The 17164-nt window shown below is 34.7% G+C and overlaps 1 protein-coding gene across 1 annotated transcript; it reads right to left on the bottom strand.

Annotated features, from left to right (window-relative positions):
• Positions 1–88: 88 nt before the first annotated feature.
• Positions 89–16951, bottom strand: LOC134266521 (sulfide:quinone oxidoreductase, mitochondrial-like; the record flags this gene model as incomplete). The annotated part of the gene is made up of 9 exons (XM_062748744.1): positions 16600–16951; positions 5338–5508; positions 4813–4866; positions 3057–3254; positions 2122–2225; positions 1882–1984; positions 880–1066; positions 509–576; positions 89–267 (listed from the first exon to the last, which is right to left on the bottom strand). Coding segments are annotated over exons 1-9 (1268 nt in total), but the record flags the coding sequence as incomplete, so codon positions are not given.
• Between the last annotated feature and the right edge of the window lie 213 nt (positions 16952–17164).

The raw sequence follows: 17164 nt of genomic DNA, 5'->3' as shown, positions 1-17164 counted from the left end.
GGCGTAATAGCATAATTTTGTAGTAAAAAGCGGAAGAATTACGCCAAAAGCGGAAGGGTAGGCAGGTCTGGGGAGATTAAATTCTTACGGGAGCATGCCATGCCAGTACATGACGGGGAGTACGTCAGCCTTAAGGTGGTACATGGTCCATCTCTCCTTGCCCTGATCAATGGGGAAAGTCTCCAGAGGGTTCCCGTCATAGTCAAACTCGGCCAGGATACAGCGCCCCTTACGTGTGATCAAGGGACAGGACGTGTAGCCGTCATACTGAAATATAAAGATTCAAATAAAAAGGTGATAAATAAAGATTTTCCATTTGGGTGGCACGTACAGTAGCTTTCCTATCTGTCATTTTGTTTGTTCTACGCCATTAATGTTACAAGTACTCTCCAAATCTAATGTAGAATAGAAATACACAAATAGCAAATCTACGCATGCAATAGCTAGGACATTTTCCTTGAAAGTTAAAGAGTTAATGAGTTAAAACAGATACACATAGCAATTATACCTTCTTTGGCATTGGTCGTCCATCCATCAAGGCAGTGAGATTTTTAAACACAACTCCACCTTGGGAAGCTGAAAAGACAGTCCCATGTGCATAAAGTACATACAAGTTTCCTTCAATATACTGTACAGTAAAATTTGTTTAATTTAGAAGATGTGTATTCCAAAATCTTTCCTTAATTCAATGTGAATTTTAAGTTCATTTCAGTAAATTAAATAATTTAAAAGGTTGTCCAATATTACAATGGAACCAATGGTGTCCAACTTGACAAGTATGAATTTTAACCTCAATATACGCCTAAGGAAATCTTATACATTGTAGTTTTTTATACCCCGAGGAGTTTCAGATAATGAGGTTCGACAGTCCACACTTACCTACAGCGGCTGCCGTTTTAGAAGTAGGAGCACTGCTGCAGTCCCCGATGCTGAAGATGTTAGGGTACCTGGTGCTCTGTAGGGTCTGGTTGTTCACCTCCAGGTACCCCGCCTCGTTCACCAACTTCTTACACTGGCGGAGCTCATCTGGGGCACTCATAGGAGGGGTCAGGTGTAACATACTGTACTGTAAACAGAGATGAAAAGACATATTTAAGGCTAGACTATGAAAATAAAGATGTCCTGTAAAATTAGTGTAAAAGTGCTCTAGGTAGATGTAGAGAAATTTCATTAGGCTACTTTCTATACCTTATTGTTGCGCAATTTACCGGGGGCCACGTTTAGTACACTAAGTGCAATCATTCTTTCATGATATCTCAAATAGTACCAATCGCGATGGTTTTAATTTTACGTGTCTAGAAATTAATTCAAAATTAATTTCTTATAAGCAATTTAACATTATTAAAAACCAATAATAACATTCACGATTGGTTTAATTTCTAGAGTATCCAACAGGGTTGTTCCTAAGAATTGAAATGCAGGGGGCATCAAAAAAGTAGATGAGCATATGGGGTTCTTCCCTTAAACAAGGGGTTGAAAGGGAATATCAGAACTGGGGGATTTTGCCATTAAAGGAGGGAAATTCCACCCCCCCCCCATCCAAGGTCTTGAGGACAAATCTGATCAGGTAATCTGCACTCAAGCATGTCGATCCATTGAAAAGAATTCCGCATAGGCACTTAAAGCATATGCATAAACTGTATCATATATTTTACAATGTTTCATAAAAATTCATTTGCTTATGCCTCATAGATATTGCAATCCTAGTCTTTTAACACACATGGGATGGGGAAAGGCACAAATAATGGGAGGGCAAAATGTCGCAAAGACTGGGACTCAAACCTGGGACCTTTCACTAACTATGCAGGTGCTCTAACCACTGAGCTACAGCCTTCTGTGCCAATCTCTGTCACACACAAATAAGCAAGCAATATTTCTTACAGTGAAGGTCTCTTTCTCCCCGGAGTCCAGATGTTCAAACACAGCCTCCTTTTTGTCAGACTTGACCTCAATAAGGTTCCTCCTGTAGTTGACCTTGATGTTTCTGTAATTGCATTACATTGTGATATAATATGTCACACTGAGCTATCCAGGTCAATTATGCCCGATATCCATGTTTTTTTTAACAAATCCTTCCTGATGAATGATATCAACTGATTCTGGGATGAGATTTATGCCTACCTCTTCTCCACTACCTTCAGTAGACTGGCAGCGTACTTCTTGACCCCAAAGATGACCCCCAGGGCAGTGTTGTACAGGACTGTCACCTTATCTCTTACTCCATTCTGTAAACAAACAAATAAAAGATTGTCAAGAGATGTTTCTGAATAACTTATGCCCCTCACTCTGGACAAACATGCCAAAAAAATGAACAGAAACTGCAGATACTGTATATAGGGAAATTTTTAAGCCATGTTTAATTTTCGCCCCCTTTGCCCTACTTACAAATGGGCGAATTTAAAACGGGTCGAATTTAAAAAACACTATTTAATTTCTAAATGAAACTGTGACAGGGCAAATTTAAAATGGGACCAGATTGTCTGAAATGTGAAAGGGCGAAAATAATATGGGTCGAAATTAACCCTGTATACAGTAATTGGAAATTTTCTATGTCCAAGGGGCCATAACTCTGTTAAAAATGCTTGATCATAATCTGAACAAAACATGACCTAGATATTCTTATGAAAAATCTGTACACCAAATTTTATTTCATTATGTACAACCTCGGTGAAGAAAATGAACCAAAGCTGGGTCGACAGACAAACAGACCAACCGACCTAATGACCAACAGACAGACAGCAGCAAAGCAATATGCCCTCCCCTCTTCAAAGGGAGGCATAAATATTATACTGTAGGCGTACTTTTTTCCGCGGGGTCATAATTCCGCAGAAATTTAATTTCTGTTTAATCCGCAGGTAGAAAATTACGCGGATTTCTTAGACTGTCACTATATACCTTACATTTACATTAAGTACGCTTTGACAAATCTCCGCTGAAAATTTGTGACTGTGTACATAGCGTGAATTAATACCCTGCAAAAAAATGTACTTCTACAGTATCTCCACAGATACACATAAAAATGAAAAGGGAAAACGCTAGAAAGAAATTCAACAAACCTTATTGAATTGTTCCTCAGCCAGGTACATGATTTTCTGGGGGGCCCCGGCACATTTGATTGGGGTATTGGGGAAAGTAAATATAGCATTCCCGCTCTTGGTGTTCTTGATGGCCTTGAATGTTTTCTGTACGGTCCAGGGGGCATAGTTAGACACAACCTGGGGGTCATTCTTCAAAGCCTCTAGTGCTCCAGGAATCTTTTAAAGAAACAATACATATAGTGTCCATGTACATTTAAAATTGATGTATTCAAGATTTAACACAATAACTGGGTATTGAGTGGTTGGTGTAACCAAAAATACATGCAAGTGCTACAAATGTCCACAAATAATAATTGTATTTATGAATGATATTTTAGACAGTATATATTCATGAATTAGTGTATTTTAGTCTAACAATAGATTCGAAAAAGGATCACTTCATTATAAATTGGGATCTGACCTATAGGACCGGGCTTGGTTTTATTCTCTACAAAAAGTTTGCAGATTTCCGTTCTGATTAATGACATTAGGCTGAATACATATAACAATTTGTTTTTCCTAAATCTTTATTTCAGTGAGTAGAGATAGAAGCTGAACCCTTTCATAGATTTCGGAGTTTGTTATCTCCGAACATAATAATTGATATTTTTCTTTACTTCTCTTTGTGCTTAATGGTAATGTCTACTGTCTCTGAAATTCTATTCTTTATGTTCAGGCTATTTATCCGTAGATATAATAAAACATGCCATTAATGTGTGCAAATTGTATAGGCCTAAATGAAATCCAAGGAAAACAGGTACTGATATATGTAGAAAAGTCAATGTGATTAAATTCTAAGGAATATATACAAATGAAATTCATCGCAGCTCAATGCTGCCAAGAATACCTGTATCGAGTAACACAAAGTGAGCTTTTCTTGTCCTCGGAGAAAGTGTGCTTATATTGTTCCGCCTGACTGACAACTGTACATTGGATTGTTACGATCTGATCTCTCTTTAGTATTCCTCATATCAAGAATGGGCATGCATAGGATAGATAATTGAAAGTAAATGCACAAGTCTATAAGAAAATATAATAGTCTTTGAAAAGGCGAAAAATTAAAACTTTAAAAGTGTGGTACCAGGGGAATTCGAACCCTCGACTTTAAAAAAAAGTATCGCCAGTGTAATAGTCAGCACATAGTTTGAATGGCATAAATTTTAAGCGGATTATCAAAATCAGGTTTCCGTAGGTTTTTTGTGAATTTCGACCCTAGGGCAGGGATGCCCCTAAAAAAATCCTATCTTAAATTATTCTTTACATCCCAACTTATCAAAATATCACAGTTTTATTTAGGGGCAGGCCTGCCCTGAAGGACTTCTAGGCCGAAATACATGCAAAAACCAACGATTTAACGGACAAAATGGTGTTTTGGTCAACTTTGGAGGTTTATTGTACAGTTTAAAAAATAAATATTAGGTATAAAATACAAATTTGAAAAATTTAGACATATTTACGATAGAAAATAACAAATAAAGATTAATTTTTGAATGTCACTTTTTCCGGGAAATTGTTCTCTCCTATAGGTCAATTCTTTTGTTAAAGCGAATACATCCTTTGACCCATTTCCATCCATCATGTCTATTCTGTTAAATTCATATTACACCATATCCATGATATCAAAATCCATGGTTATTAATCATGCTAATTTTTCATATATTTGCAGATTGTTAATTAAGCCTAAACACTAACTAAGACTGACTTATAATTGAGGTCAGCATCTGTATGTACTTACCAGGTTAAAGTTCAACTGCATTCCCATAGTTACAACCATAAACTCATACTTGATCTGAAATTGATTATCTACATGATATAGTAATTGTAAGATGTAGATGATGTAATCAAGAAATATTGAAAAGTGAAACCCTCTATTAACAAGTTCTGATCAGAATTAGCCTCATTCCATTATAATTATACTTTATATAGTACTAGTATTATTCAAATTATAAGGGTTGGCAGTTCCCCAATACTGTGACAGATTCAGTCATTGGTAGACAGATAACTCAGTTTGTAGCTAAAGCACTTGTTCAAGGAGAGGGGCTGGAAAGGCAATGATTGAACTTATCTGGTCACAATCAAATCTGTGACCCCTGCATCACTGGTCAGGACTTGAGGTGCTTTACCAACTGAGCTATCCAGGCCGATGTCCATGTCCCAAACCATTACAGGTGCATTTTTTAAACTTGAAAATGCATTTTTTTTTATATTGAAGACAAAATTAAGTAGCCATTAAATTTAACTTCATCGTAGTCTTATATACCTCCTGTCCATCACTTGTGGTGACTTTATTGTTGTCAGGGTCAAAGTTCACAACCTTAGCTTTTATCCAATCACAATCTTTGGGGAGGACTTCTGATGTTGACCTGACTGTCTCCTCAAATGTCTTAAGCCCGCCTCCAACAAGGGTCCATAGAGGCTGGTAATAATGTTTCTTTAAGAAAGGAATAAAGAGATTCAAATATGGATAAAACATGAAATATACATGCTTTACACATAACAACCTGTATACTTATCATCAAATAAATGTTTACAATTAATTACTTTTAATTGGTTCAAATAGCGACTTTCTCTATAAAGTCAGTGTGATGTTATATACATGCGTATAAATTCATATTTCTGATAAAGACAATTTGTTTGTTTCTTAGATGTACTTATGATTTAGGTATTGTTTAAATATTATAATTGATGTACTGGGAATTTGTAATTGAAAATTAATTATTTTATTTGATCTTCAAAAAGAGCACTGCTGCACGTGTTTGTAATTTCTCAAACTTGACATCTCTCTCTCTCCATCCCACGGTATCGATGCTATTAGCTCATAATTGTTATCAGGTTTATGGTCAGATCTTAGACTGGTGTTTCTTTGAATTTGTTATGCATACTCAAATTGTTTCCTGTGTTATAAATTAATGTCATTGAGCTTTCCCCAAACTTTACTACTGTCTTTTAACTTGTTTCATTGGTTCATTTATGAAATGTGGGAGGAGTTGTCAAAGATGAGACGTGCCTGAGTTTGTTTGTAATTCACTCTCACTTTAGGAATTTTTGTGTAAAAATGTAAATTTTGATTTTGTACTTTTGGACTTGAATAAATTCTAAACTTTAACCAGGAATTATCATTTCAAAACAATATAATTATTACATGGTGGAGAATCTAAATTTTTGGGACGACGGTATCCTGTATAAGAACTTTGAACATTTTGGATTGTGTTCACTTTATTCAAATATTACTGGAAATGTCAGGAAACTTTGGAGATAAACCAACTCAACATCGTTTATCATCTTCATTCAATTTGGATTATTCGATTCTCGGAGATTTTACCAATTTATAGTGGTGCCGAGATTCATGGGAAAATTGTAAAATTCAGTTTTACAGAAGCGCTACAACCCGCATTTTCTGAACTTATGTGCTCAGTCATGTTCAGTATGTATGTCCCACTATCCACGTATTTTTCCTTTCGTTCCGTGGATGAGGATTCCCAAAAGGATGACGTAAATGGACCAGGCCCCGACTTCGAAGCTTTCCCTGTTCTCAAAAATGACTGTCCAACCATTTGCTGAATTTCTGTGCTCAGTCGTGGTCGATATGCATGTCCCCGTATCCTCGCACTTTTCGTTTCGTTCCCTTGATGAGGATTTACCGCAGGATCGTGCAAATTGTACCAATGGATCCGGGACCGAAACGTTCCCCGTTCTTCAAAATGACTATCCATCCAACCAACCATTTTCTAAACCTAATTATAAGAAACACGATGTTTGGAAATCGTTCGTTACCTACAGGACTTAATTCCTCTAATACCGAAGGTCGAGCCACAGGGAGTCAAGAGCTGGCCGTACCTGCAGAGGTTTGTTGCGTAAATTCACGCCATGCCAAAGTCAGTGAAGGCTGTACCATCGCTCTTTATTGACTGATAAAGTTTTTTTTTGTTTAAAAGCAATGATTCTGAGATGTACACATGTTAATGCATGCGACAAGTTAGTTATTTTAGTACTTTTCACATAGACCTGTATATTCCTTACAGTTGCATGAAAGTAGTTTTTGTTGTTGTTTATTACGATTTGCGATATCGATGTGCTATTGGTGTGTTTTGTTTTAATATCATTATAATTATGCATTGGTACGAGTGTGTCTATTTTGCTTAAGTTTTTTAACTGCAAGAGCTTAGTACACTTTTCTCGTAGTGCTAATTACTAATGGGTATTGGTCACAATTTGAGCTACCAATGTGAAGTAGCTGCTGTGAGATATAGTTCGTATACTTGAGGCGTAATGATGCCTGGAGTTGATACGTTTTTTTTTTATCATGATGTCATATATCGTTTCTTTTGCAACTTTGTTATAATGTACAGCTTGAAAGTAAGCGCCAGTACGGTAACAATGTTATGAGTGTTGCATAAAGCGATGACATGCTTGATATGAGGCATGATCCCTCTTTGTAAATATATGTGTATAACTTTGTTTGATACTTTTGATCTGTATTAATTTACAGCGTTTCATATGTATGTATGTTTATGTAATTACGGATGTTTTATTCACAAAGTATTACAGCTTATACATATTGTTGAAAACGGTAGAAATTGAGAAGGTAGGAATTAATAGTATGCGATATTTGTGGCATACATCGTGTGATATGAAAATTTTGTGTTGGTTTGATATTGTAATTGCTTTTCTAACCAAGGATGTTTTATTCCGACAGGGTTATACCTTATGCAATTCTACATAGTATTAGTATGCAGTACTAGTATTTGTGGCATACATCGTGTAACATAAAAATTTTGTGTTGGTTTGATATATTAATTGCTTTTTCTAACCAAGGATGTTTTATTCCGTCAGGGTTATACCTTATGCAATTACGTAATTGAATATTGTTTTATCTTTATTTGAAAGTGGTATGATTTATTCTAACCGAGGATGTGTTATTCCATACAGGTTATACTTTGAACAACCATATTCGAGAATTTGTTGTTTACATTTTTTTTTACTATGCATTGCCGCGCAAGTTATGAGTTCTTATGATGCACTCTGATTTGAATATTATGTTTGTATGAATGTGAGAATGTTTGATGGTACCAAGGTATACATGCTTCGAAAACATTTTATTCACTTCTGATTTCATTACTAGAATGTATTTTTCTTCTTGTACATGTATTATATTTTCTTCATTATCATTTTGTATAACATTTCTTTTGTGTGCGTATTTTATGATTGTCTTTATCGTTTAATGTTTAAAATTGTATGCCAATTTTTTTTTAGGGGGCGGATGTTATATACATGCGTATAAATTCATATTTCTGATAAAGACAATTTGTTTGTTTCTTAGATGTACTTATGATTTAGGTATTGTTTAAATATTATAATTGATGTACTGGGAATTTGTAATTGAAAATTAATTATTTTATTTGATCTTCAAAAAGAGCACTGCTGCACGTGTTTGTAATTTCTCAAACTTGACATCTCTCTCTCTCCATCCCACGGTATCGATGCTATTAGCTCATAATTGTTATCAGGTTTATGGTCAGATCTTAGACTGGTGTTTCTTTGAATTTGTTATGCATACTCAAATTGTTTCCTGTGTTATAAATTAATGTCATTGAGCTTTCCCCAAACTTTACTACTGTCTTTTAACTTGTTTCATTGGTTCATTTATGAAATGTGGGAGGAGTTGTCAAAGATGAGACGTGCCTGAGTTTGTTTGTAATTCACTCTCACTTTAGGAATTTTTGTGTAAAAATGTAAATTTTGATTTTGTACTTTTGGACTTGAATAAATTCTAAACTTTAACCAGGAATTATCATTTCAAAACAATATAATTATTACAGTGATTAGAACCATGCATAAATGCTGATAAAACTCCTATAGAAAATAATGTTGAATTTTTGCTCAAGTTACATTGTAAATTGTATTACGGTATTTAATTTGAGAATTTCAATGGATAAACCATATATTTTAAAGATCGATCTAGTCCATGGAGACTGATGGGAAAAATTAAAATTTCCAGAAGGTAGCATTTACAATGTACATAGGCTAAGCAAATATATGACGAAAAAATTATGTATTCATAGGATTTAAATTTAATAATCTGGTCAGTCCCTTTAAACTTTTAAACTCTCTTTTGGCATGTTTTTATTTATTTTCAGATCTGCACTAGTAAGTAAGCATATTACAAAGTCAATGCTCTCCAAGATTGTTGAACTCTTTGAATATTGTTGATATGAATTGAAAAAAAAAACGAATTAAATTTAAAAAATAAAAACGTATATTTGTTTCAAGTTTTTTTTTTCATATATACTACAGTGCTTTAAGCAGTTCCGGATTTTAAGCAGTTCCGAATAATTTTTATTAAATTATTAAAATTTTGCGAACAGAAATGTTTCTGTTTCTAATGATTCTTTACATAACTGAAGCTTAATGTATTGTCCACACTGTGGACGAAATAGCGAGATCAACAACTCCGTCTTTCTTACCGTGCCCAGGCTTTATGTTTACAACCGCAAGCGCTTTAGTGACCTTGATTGACAATAAACACGTGCTATCTTGAGAGAAACGACGTGTGTTGAAACTGTTGTAAGGTATGTATTTTATTTATGATATGTGAATGAAACACTGATGTATCTTCTATCTCATGAAATTTTGTTTCGTTGAAAATACGACATAAATCCAAAATAAAGAGCAGTATTCACAACATCCCATTTTAAGCAGTTCCGAATATTAAGCATGGAAGGGGTTTTCTCAAAAGAGCTGGTACAAACGAACAAGAGTACAGTGATTTAAGCAGTTCCGGATCGTAACGGGAAAAACACTCGGTAAATTATTTATGCAGGACTTGTGTTTGATTTCTACATTGAAATAAATAGTCCTTTATTTACTCTTTCAAGCCACATTAATATTTTGTTTAAAACGTTATACTTTATAATCAAAGTTTTCCAATTAAAATATGCTGGAGTTCAAGCAGTTTAGATGATTTCAAGTAGTTCCGGTTTTCGCCACCTATCGTTGTTATTTATAGTTGTAACAACAGAGGTCGTCTCAAAAATCATTTTTAACTATCAGATCTTAAGTTAATAGGGACAATAATATTTTTTTTTTCACTTTTTAAAGACCTGAGCTCGAAAATGGAATATCAATTATATCATATATATAAAAGAAAAGATCATGTTTCAACAACTTTATTAACGATAAAATAAACTATCAAATATTTTTTAAAAATTAAAAAAAAAAACATATTTTGGTACAATAAAAATCAGAAAATTGCATTGGAAAAGACTAGAAAAAATCATCAAAATAAAAAATATAATTAATCAAAGAATTGTTGTTCATTTAATCATACAAAATACTAGAAATATGTCCATAGGACATAAATGCCCAACACATAATTCACCAGTTCACTTACATGTAATTGTATTTGAATGCACATGAAACTTTGCTTTATAATTATATAGAGTGTGAAGTTTGAAGAAAAGGTTAAACTTGAGTACATGTACTTTCAAAATAACTCAGTTTTATACACAATAGATGAGAAAGTTGAAGGCTATAGGAAAAGTCATTTTAAAAAAAAATTGCACAATTCTTAATTCGATAAATTCTTACCATTTAATTTGAAATTATGTATATAAGTTACAAAAATATCTTGAATAGTTTTTTTGGTTTGAAATTTAGCAAGCTGCAAATTTGAGAAAAGTGAGGTCAGGGTAAAAACAAATCTTTAAGCAGTTGAATACCTCTCACTATATGTGTCAGCAAATGAAGTTTGATAAAAATATCTTGAAAAATTTCTTAATTGAAACTGAGCTTAACACAAAATGTCACAGATTGACAGACAGAAGGAGAGATGAAGGACATGACAAACATTATACATGTTACGTGTAATATACATTATTAACCTCTGCAAAAAATTCTCCATTTTAATCCAGAATTGTCTAAAAAGAATTTGATAAACCTTTCGGCACATGACCTATCAGAAGGCCTGCTACACATTTTGCAGCAACCCTCTTTTGGGGTCATTGGTGGTTTCATATAAAGTTCTTGCTTTCTTTTGATTTCGGCCATTGTCTTCTTTTTTCTTCCCATGACTACTTTTAGTTTCTTAAAATTGGACTCAGTGATATATTAGAAACACTGAAAAAAAAAATAAATACACTTGCATTGTATAATATTTAATGAGATTGTTTATTCTTTACAGTTTCTCCATTCAATTTTATTAATTTGTTTATATGTATTTTCTTCTAAGGATCTTTGAATTTGTAGTATCTTCTGTAAACAGCATGTGAGAGAGAGAGAGAGAGAGAGAGAGAGAGAGAGAGAGAGAGAGAGAGAGAGAGAGAGAGAGAGAGAGAGAGAGAGAGAGAGAGAGAGAGAGAGAGAGAGAGAGAGAGAGAGAGAGAGAGAGAGAAGCTATATGGGGGAGGGAGAAAGATACTTAAAGCCATGACTTTGAAATTAATAATACTTTCTCAGCCTTTTCAAATCAACATAATTTGTCATAAAACTCTGAATGTAAAATGATTTCATGTTTCTGACTTTTTGTTTACGTATTTTCTCTTGTTTGTTATACCAGCTCTTTTGAGACAACCCCGTATATGGTTAATTCGGAACTGCTTAAAATGGCATGTTGTGAATATTGCTCTTTATTCTGGATTTACGTCGTATTTTAATGAAACCGAAATTTCATGAGAAAGAAGATACATCAATGTTTCATTCACATATCTTAAATGAAATACATACCTTACCACAGTTTCAGAGCACGTCTTTACTTTCAAGATAGCACGTGTTTAATGTCGGTCAACGTCACTTAAGCGCTTGCGGTTGTAAACAAAAAGCCTGGACACGGTAAGAAAGACAGAGTTCTTGATCTCGCTATGTCATCCAGAGTATGGACAATACATAAAGCTTCATTTATGTAAAGAATCATTAGAAACAGAAACATTTATGTTTGCATAATTTTAATTATTTAATTAAAATTATTCGGAACTGCTTAAAATCCGGAACTGCTTAAAGCACTGTAGCATAAACAAAAAGTCAGAAACATGAATTCATTTTACATTCAGAGTTTTATGATAAATTATGGTGATTTGAAAAGGCTGAAAAAGTGTTATAAATTTCAAAGTCATGGCTTTAACTATCCTCTCTCTCTCACTCTCTCTCTCTCTCTCTCTCTCAGTTAAATATAAAATTGAATTTAAAAAAACTGTATAGAATGAACAATATCATTAAATTAAACAGTATATATTGAGTGCATTTATTTATTTTCAGTGTTTGCAGCAATTGCTATATATCAGTCATGGGAAGAAAAAAGAAAACTCTTTCAAATCAAAAGGCAGTAAGAATTAGTCCAGCAGCTAAGGCAGCAGAAGCTGTTACCAGAAAATATAAAGCTGGTAGAAAATATCCTAAATCTCCATCAAGAGGACAAAGAGTGAGAAGAGCACTCTATGATGTCAAAACAAATAAGGTAACTATTACTCATTCTGCTGTAAAACACAAGTTGTCTTATGGGTTTTTAAGAAGAAGAATCTCTGGTGAAGTTGAATTAGACAGTAGAAATGGACCATCAACAGTGTTCAGTGCAAAGGAGGAAGAAGCTATGGCAAAATGGCTTAGTGAAATGGCTGAGAGGGGCATGGGCTTGAAACCAAGTGAATTTTTGGATTTTGTTGAAACTGTAGTCAGAAGGGAAAATAGAAAGACACCATTTAAAAACAAGAGGCCAAGCTATGACTGGTACTACAAATTTATGTCAAGAAATTCTCACATAGTAAAGACTAGAAAAGAAACTCCACTAGAGACATGCAGAGCAAAATTAACAAAGGAGAAAACTGATAATTGGTATTCTAAATTCAAGATTTTTCTTACTGAGAAAGGACTAATTGACAAACCAGGACGAGTGTGGAACGCTGATGAGACTGGTTTTAGTGTAGGCAGCATAGCTGGGAAAATCATAGGCCCTAACAAGAAAAGCCAAGTCCCACATGTAGCTGGTGGACACAGCAAACAGAGGTTTACTGTTATGTTCTGTGGTGCAGCTAATGGGCAAATGATACCACCTTTTATCATTTTTCCAGAACCAAAACCCAAGGGGTATAATCCTTTGACAGGGGCTGTGAAAGACAGTGCAATTGCATACACCAAGAAGGGTTGGATGGATTCTGCAACATTCAGAATTTTCCTAGAGCATTTCAACACTTATGCAGGAAGTGAACGACCTGTAGTGCTTTTATTTGATAGTGTTAGTAGTCACATTGACATGGCAACTTTTGAACATGCTAAAAAATGTGGAATAGAGTTATATCGTCTATTGCCAAATGCAACCCATGTCATGCAACCTCTTGACAAGGGTGTGTTTGGCCCACTTAAGGCAAGATGGCATCAAGTAGTGAGAAAGCACACTCGTGAAAATCCAGGGTCACCAGTTGGAAAAGAGAACTTTGCTGAAAAACTTAAAGAAGCATTTCTACTCTTCTACAAGCCCTTAACTGTTATAAACAGTTTTAAATCCTCTGGAATTTATCCTGTAGATGGAAATGTCATCTCGGAGGACCAGCTGAAGAGTGGTTTAACATTTGAAAGTACAATGACTGATCATACCTCACTTACAACAGCAATACCTGATGAACAATTGGCAAACCAAGAAAAACAATTAACAACAAAGGAGATTAAAGAAGATGAAAAGATGAAGATTGCATTTGAGGCCTTTCAGAGTGTGTTAAACACACCAGTTCGAGAAAAGTATGAAAGACGGATGAAAGAGGGATATGACATACAAGAAAAATCACCAGGTTTTGATGCATATCAGAAATTGTATAAGAAATCACATCTACCTGACAGTCCCAATGAGGAGTCTCATCCTGAGATACCATCAGGACTAGAATTGCTAGCCTCAGTTGCAGTCAATAGTGAGGATCACACAGACCAGTGTTGTACTAGTATTAGTACAAGTACGGGTATATCTCCAGTGTTAAAGGACATGTTAACATTTCCTCATGTTCAGGACTCTAATAAGAGAAAGAGAACATCTATTCAATCCATTTTGCCAGACAATTTAACATCATCTGAATCCCTCCGATTGATGGCTTTAAAAGATTTGGAAAAGATTAGAAATTTTGCAACAAAGGAAAAAAAAGCTAAAGCCATTTTCATGAAGAAGAAATTGTCAGAGAAAACAAAAAGCCGTAAAAAGTCAAAGATTTCAAGCAAAATCAAGACTGCAGAAAATGACGATGTCCAATGCATTGGATGTCATATGTCGTGGAAAGAGGATCAGGCAATTGGAGCCGGAAATATTTGGATCCAGTGCGATGTGTGTCAGCAATGGATTCACACTGAATGTTGTGAAACCACCATTCCCGATTCAGAGTCGGTTCCTTTCCTTTGTCCCGAATGTACCTAAATGTACCTAAATACATAGAATGGCATGTAAATGTTTTTATATCTTCATATACATTTATCAAAACTTAATCATGGATATATATATCTGCATGTTTTTATGAAATGATTGCAAAGTAATTTTTGAAAATTAATTTTTCAGAAGATGATTCCAAAACAAAGATCAGGAGTGGACGTAAATTTGAATTCATCACAAAGTAAAAAGAAACATTTTTTATTACAAAACTGTGTGATAAAGGGTTATCACCATTTCGAAATTAGACCACCCGATACGGATCCGTGCACAATGTTGCCAGTGGATAGAGAGTATACAAATGTCCACGATCCTAACGCATGTCTGATTTGGATTCCACCACTTACTAGTTTCAACCAAGAACTTCATGAAACCATCACTGATCCCAAAAGAGGGTTACGGCTGAAAGATGTAGCAGACCTTCCGATCGGGCATGTACCGAAAGGCTTGTCAACTTCTTTTCGGACAATTCTGGATGAAAATGGAGAAATTTATGCAGAGGTAACGGATGCTCCAATGCCTAGTTTTCCCCCATGGCCAGCTCCATCAGAATGTGGTGGAGGTGTCGTGATTCCGTGTACATTTCATATTTATCATGCCAAGAAAACATTTGTAATGAACTTGTTAAGAGAATCATTAATGAATATGCCAGAGGGTGAGTACATAAGAGTACAAGAATTGTAAATTTATTAGCATGAAATCAAACATAGAACCAAACAGAAAATCCCCTTTATTATCCTTATATCTACTAAAGAAAGCTGTTATCTGTTTAATCGTATTAAAATATTGTTTTCCACTGTATCACATGAGCAAGTTAAATATTTGATATGAGACCTCCACCACATTCTGATGGAGCTGGCCAAGGCATTGGATCATCCGTTAGTGTTACCTCTGCATAAATTTCTCCATTTTCATCTAGACATGACATATGAGCCTCTAATGTTCATTAGTGCACCTCTATGGATAAACCTACATTTTAAATTCCCCATCATAAATATGGCTGGGGCATATTATATGTATAGTTTTATCATGTCCGTCATCTGTCCTTCTGTCTGCATGTCAATCTGTGACACTTTGTGTTTAAAGCTCAGTTTCAAAGAATTTTTTCCAAGACATTTTTATCAAACTTAATTCATTTGCTGACACATATATAGTTAGAGGTATTCAGCTGCATCATTTTTTTTTTTACCTTGATCTTTTTTTTTCTCAAATTTGCAGCTTTCTAATTAACTTTCAAACAAAAGAAACTATTAAATCAAGATATTTTTATGTAAAACTTAACACTATATATATTAAAAGCAAAGTTTCATGTTGCATTCAAATACAAGTTTATGAACTTCACTTGTATTTGAATGCAACATGAAACAATTGCTAAACTGAACTGATAAACCATGTAAGGGGCATTTTTCTGCTAAGGACATACATGTATTTGTATCTTTTTTTGTATGAAATGAACAACAATCCTGTGATTATTTTTATTGTGATGATTTTTTCTAGTCTTTTTCAATGCAATATTTTCTGATTTTTATTGTGCCAACTGCCAAGATATGGTTTTTCCTATTTTTTTTAAAATTTTATTTTTTTTATCTTAAATAAAGTTGTTGAAATATGATCTTTTCTTCTTTTTAAATAATATTCCATTTTCGAGCTCAGGCCTGAAGAAATTATTGTCTATATTAACTTAGATCTGATTGTTAAAAATGAATTTTGAGACGATCCTTGTTGTTACAACTATAAATAACACCGATAGGTGGCGAAAACCGGAACTACTTGAAATCATCTAAACTGCTTGAACTCCAGCATGATTTAATTGGACAACTTGGATAATTAAGTATAACATTTTAAACAAACTATTAATATGGGTTGAAAGAGTAAATAAAGGACTATTTAATTCAGTGTAGAAATCAAACACAACTCCTGCATAAATAATTTACCGAGTGTTTTTCACGTTACGATCCGGAACTGCTTAAATCACTGTACCAGTATAGTTGCTGCGCAGTGACACTTTGTGTTATCTTATTAATCTTTGTAAACATGAATGGCCTAGAGCTCTACTTTCATTTTCAATAACACGTCTTAGCGGCGTGTGTGACAACACTTTTTCACCCCTCAAAAGTGTAAGAACATTACCTCAGATGGTTCAATCACAGCTACTTTCCCTTTTCCCAAGCGATGACAAAATCGAGCGGCGGTGCTACATCCCCCAGTGCCTCCGCCCACCACCACAAGTTTGTAAGATTTTTGATCCGCGCGTGAGGAGGAAGAAAACATGCGGCTAGAGTACGATATGCACGCCCCTCTGCCATTTTGCAAGAAAATCCTGACCGACTGCATTCCCTTTTCTCGAAGTCCGCCCACCGTACTTAATGACAACAGCTATATTGATCGACAATAAGGCCAACAACACTAACACGTATATAGGTTGATCTTGCAAAAAAAGTCTCGCGACCTTCACCTTGCAAAAATCTCACGGGGATTATGTAAGGTCTTTTCTGATTGGTTACTATTCGCCCCGGATGGATTTTTGCGTCTACGGGAGACACGTTTCAAGTTCATTGTTTGTTCGTGTGTTTAATTGCCTGTGTCTCGTGTGTCATTAGTACTGACTATTGCAATCACGTTCATCACGTTTCAAGAGCGAGTGGAAATATATAATGATTGTGTTTTTGCCTTACCGAGCTCGGAGGGGGCCATT

The sequence above is a fragment of the Saccostrea cucullata genome, unplaced genomic scaffold (genome assembly GCF_032062105.1).
Source record: "Saccostrea cucullata isolate Sc308-1 unplaced genomic scaffold, CSIRO_AGI_Scuc_v1 ctg18138, whole genome shotgun sequence".
Lineage (NCBI taxonomy): Eukaryota > Metazoa > Mollusca > Bivalvia > Ostreida > Ostreidae > Saccostrea > Saccostrea cuccullata.
This window is presented reverse-complemented; position numbering and strand designations above follow the sequence as displayed.